Source organism: Ostrinia nubilalis, chromosome 9 (genome assembly GCF_963855985.1).
Source record: "Ostrinia nubilalis chromosome 9, ilOstNubi1.1, whole genome shotgun sequence".
Classification (NCBI taxonomy): Eukaryota; Metazoa; Arthropoda; class Insecta; order Lepidoptera; family Crambidae; genus Ostrinia; species Ostrinia nubilalis.
Genome location: NC_087096.1, coordinates 12,559,310 through 12,563,709, shown reverse-complemented (window position 1 = coordinate 12,563,709; position 4,400 = coordinate 12,559,310). Strand labels below are relative to the sequence as shown.

The following is a 4,400-nucleotide window of genomic DNA, read 5'->3' as shown; positions in this document are numbered from 1 at the left end:
CTTTACCAGTCTAGACATGGCCACAGGCTTCCACCAAATTCCTATGAGAGCTGATGATGATTCCATTAGTAAAACCGCTTTCGTCACGCCGGAAGGCCATTTTGAGTATCTGAAAATGCCTTACGGTTTGACGAACGCTCCCGTAGTGTATCAGAGGATAATATCAAAGACGTTAAAACCGTTAATAGACACCGGAAAAGTCCTTAATTACATTGATGATGTGTTAATTATGTCTGACACAGTAGATGAGGGTCTCGAAACTCTACATCAGGTCCTTGAGACACTTACAAAAGCAGGGTTTTCGATCAATTTGAAAAAGTGTTCTTTTCTAGAGACCGAAGTAGAATACTTAGGTAGGCTCATAAGTCAGGGTCAGGTACGGCCGAGCCCTAGGAAAGTAGAGGCCTTGGTTAAGTCACCAAAACCGACGAGCGTGAAGCAAGTGCGGCAATTTTTGGGTCTCGCGGGATATTTCCGACGATATATAGCCAACTATGCCGTCAAAACTGCTCCTATTGCAAAATTAACGAAAAAGGGTCACCCATTCATCTGGGGTGACGAGCAAGATGCTGCTCGTGAATACATAGTTGGTTGTTTAACGGAGGAACCGGTGTTAGCAATATTTGATCCAAAGTTGCCCACTGAGTTGCACACAGACGCGAGCGCGATCGGTTTTGGAGCTGTTCTATTACAAGAACATGAGGGTAAACGCAAACGGGTAGTTGGTTACTTCAGTAGGGCCACACATGGCGCAGAGTCTCGATATCATAGTTACGAACTCGAGACTCTCGCGATAGTGAAGGCCTTACAACATTTTCGGCACTATCTTATCGGTATTAACTTTAAGATAGTGACGGACTGTAATTCGCTTAAGTTGACCGAACGTAAAAAAGATCTCTTACCCCGAGTTGCCCGATGGTGGGTCTACTTACAAGACTTTCGGTACACCATCGAGTACAGGAAAGGCGCCCTTATGCAACACGCCGATTTTTTGAGTCGTAACCCGGCTAATGTCTCACACATACGTAGGCCTAACAATTGGGCTCAAATTGCCCAGTCTGCCGATTCTGAAACCCATGAGTTGATGGAGAAGTTGAGAGATGGTCAGATAGATTCCTCCCGCTATGAAATTAAAAACCACCTCTTGTACTATAAATACAGTCCCACTGGCGAGCAATCGCGTTCGTTATGTTTTATACCGAAGGGGCATCGTCTGAGCCTCTTACGTGTATTTCACGATGACCATCAACATATTGGCATTGATAAAACAACCGAATTAATTCTGCGTCATTTTTGGTTCCCCGGTCTGAGGCAATTTGTGAAAAAGTATGTAAACCATTGTGTGGTCTGCCTTTCCCATAAAAAGATTCCCCGTGGACCTCACATGCCCATTGAATCATGGACTAAGCCCGACGTTCCTTTTTCTACCATCCACATGGATGTCCTTGGTCCGCTTCCGGAGTCTGACGGCTTCAAATACATTCTCATAATAATAGACGCCTTTTCAAAGTTCTGTCTTCTGTATTCCATGCGTAGGCAAGACACAGACGAACTTAAGCGTGTTTTTACGAATGCGTTGTCTTTATTTGGTACTCCGACATTGATCGTATCTGATCAAGGTAGAATGTTCGAGGGTTCAGGTTTTCAAACTTGGGTTTTAAATATGGGATGCTCCACACACTTAATCACACCCGGCATGCATTGTGAGAATGGTCAGGTCGAGCGTTATTGCCGAACCGTATTAAACATGCTGCGAGTCGAAGTAAACGTTAAAGGCGTAAGTTGGTCGGAAGCTTTATGGAAAATCCAACTGACGTTAAATATTACCAAGCAAGCTACGACTCAGATGGCACCCCTCAACCTTCTAATCGGGACTGAAGGTACCACTCCCGTACTAAGGTCTCTCATAAGGGATGTGGCTCTTGACGACACACATAACAATCGCGAGGCGATAGTTACTCTCCGAAGGCAAAGGGCGTCAGAACTATTAGCAACAAATCAACGTCAACAAGATGAACGTGTTAACTCGACGCGGCGCGAACCACCTACTTATGCTGTAGGAGACTTTGTTTTTGTGGGTAAAAGTTCACAAAGTTCTGGCAAACTGGATTCCGGCATGCGAGGCCCTTACAAAGTAGTTCGGGACCTCCCACATCATCGCTATGAGTTGGAGCTCATGGCGGGTTCATATGGCAAGCGAACTCAAGCGGCGGCTGAGCATATGGTTCAGTGGCGCGGGGAGTGGACGCCGGAAACGTGTGCAGCCTTCTTCGAGGGTGGTAAGTCATTTTTGGCCACGTGCGCTTGCTTTATGGCAGCTACCTATGGCGTGAGCTTTGTGTTGCTTATACCACGTGCGCTTGCTTAAGGCAGCTACCTATGGCGTGTGTTACTGCGAGTTGTGAGTGATGTTGCACATGTTGATGTGCAACACCATTAGTGACATTGGTTGTCACGGGGCCATAGTATGCGAACTTGGAGCCTATGCTATGGTCAAGGAGTCGTGACATGCGAACTTTTGGTGCCTCTGTCGCGGGGCATAACCATTACATTTAACACCTAATGTTTTAGTTATGCGAGTAGGGATGGTCATAATATGCGAACTTGGTGCCTATGTTATGATCAAGGAGTCGTGACATGCGAACTTTTGGAGCCTCTGTCGCGGGGCATAGCTTCTGCATTAAAATTATAATGCGTTTGTTATGCGAACAGGTGACAGAAATCCGGAATCTGTCATTTGTTATTTAGTTTTGAGATTTATCTGTTCCCAAACTTAGTTAAATTATAGACGTTGTCTATTAAGGCTTTGCTTGTGATGGTTTGAGTGCACGCTTTCTATCATAACGCAAAGTTATCCAGAGCCCTTTTTTTCATCTCATTTTCGGTTTACTATGTCACTCAGAAGTTGTTGCAATTCCAGAGTCTGATGATTCTACCGATGACCTGGGAGGCCAAGAGGATGGTGGCGAAGGACCCTCTCAAGAAGCAGAGGATGGTGGCGAAGGACCCTCTCAAGAAGCAGAGGATGGTGGCGAAGGACCTTCTCAAGAAGCGGTCGGGGACGCCTCGCGGTCAGGAGAGGCCGTATTACAAATAACTGAAGAAGAGGCGGGGCCTAGCAGCCCGTACTGGTGACGTCAGCGGTGGCGTGATCGTGGCGCGCCGGAGCAGGTTGCTGCCTGTTGCTACGGACGGAGCTCACTTTTCCTTCGGCGCTCGAGAGTGGTGGACGTGTCTTAGGTTGTTAGGAGATCGTAATTTTGTAATTTTAAAATAACGTTTGGAATATAAGTTTTTGTTAGATTTCTTGTTTTCTTTTCTTTTTTTAAAAAAATAGTTTCCCATCTGATTTATAAGAATAGCATCAAGCAAGAATGAAAATTTAGAGCTTATTTATTTGTTTAATTATAGTGTATTTAGAACTTATATATCAGATAAACCACAATTTTTAGTGTTGTCACCGGTTTACACAGTTCAGCAACCTTTATTCATTAAATATAAATTAGTTACATGCAGACAACTAATTTCTATAGCAAAAAACGATGAAACTAACCTTAGATCTCGTAGAAGTATTTACTTAACCGAAAACTCATTTTAATTTAGTCTGAGTACTTAACTAGGAGTTTCGACTCTGCGTCAATAAACGTACAGATAATTATATCAAAATCTATTTCCAAAGGAGAGCTTTCAAAGTGAGAACATTATTTAACCATCCGCCTCTGTGTTCTAGTGGTAAAACCACCTGCTTCAGACACAGAGGTCCCGGGTTCGATTCCCAGTGGGGGCAGATTTTTCTGTTCGGTTTGGTGGGTGGTAGGGCTAGCTACCACCATCTTACCTAAGTCTGTCGCCATAGCAACAATGTTACCAGCATTGTTGTGTTCCGGCAGTTAGAGGTAAGATAGCCAGTTCCTCCGTAGTTAAGGATTCCGGGTGTAGCTCGCTTCCACCTTCGGCCTGATCATCACTTACCATCAGGTGAGATACAGGCCAAGAGCTTCCTCGATGTGGATAAAAAAACATTAATCAAGATTCAAATGCAAAGATATTATTCAGTACTTAGGCCCTTTAAACGTCCCAAATATAGCTTGCCCTACCATCACTTCGTTCGGTACCACATATGGGCTGGTGCTGAGAAGAAGTGGCGGAAGAAACTCAGTCACATACAAGTACTGAGGGCACCATAAAGAAAACCATTGATATTCATAGACAACATAAAAGTTGTAATCAACGTCGACAATCACCCGAAGCTCCTTAACCTAACCGATTAAATTTTCACGCCATAAAAATGTGATGTGACAAATTTTACATCGCCTTTCGTAAGAACCAGTCATGGTGCGTTGTTATTGGATAGTTTACAGCCTAAGGAATAGAAACAACTCATTATTTTTAAGACTGGA

General features: G+C 44.1%; 1 protein-coding gene across 1 annotated transcript; it reads left to right on the top strand.

The window, feature by feature from the left end:
- The first annotated feature begins 1,884 nt into the window (after nucleotides 1-1,884).
- On the top strand, nucleotides 1,885-3,320 carry LOC135075030 (uncharacterized). Its single transcript, XM_063969402.1, has 2 exons — nucleotides 1,885-2,279; nucleotides 2,921-3,320. The coding sequence occupies exons 1-2, from the start codon at nucleotides 2,117-2,119 to the stop codon at nucleotides 3,133-3,135; spliced, it is 378 nt and encodes a 125-aa protein (XP_063825472.1). The 5' UTR covers nucleotides 1,885-2,116; the 3' UTR covers nucleotides 3,136-3,320.
- Nucleotides 3,321-4,400: the final 1,080 nt, after the last annotated feature.

What these genes read in the sequence shown, in the direction of transcription:
- LOC135075030 (XM_063969402.1), top strand. Translation starts at nt 2,117, where the DNA reads ATGCGAGGCCCTTACAAAGTAGTTCGGGACCTCCCACATCATCGCTAT. An exon ending in TGCAGCCTTCTTCGAGGGTG is followed by an intron (nt 2,280 to 2,920) that starts GTAAGTCATTTT and finishes TTGCAATTCCAG; the next exon opens with AGTCTGATGATTCTACCGAT.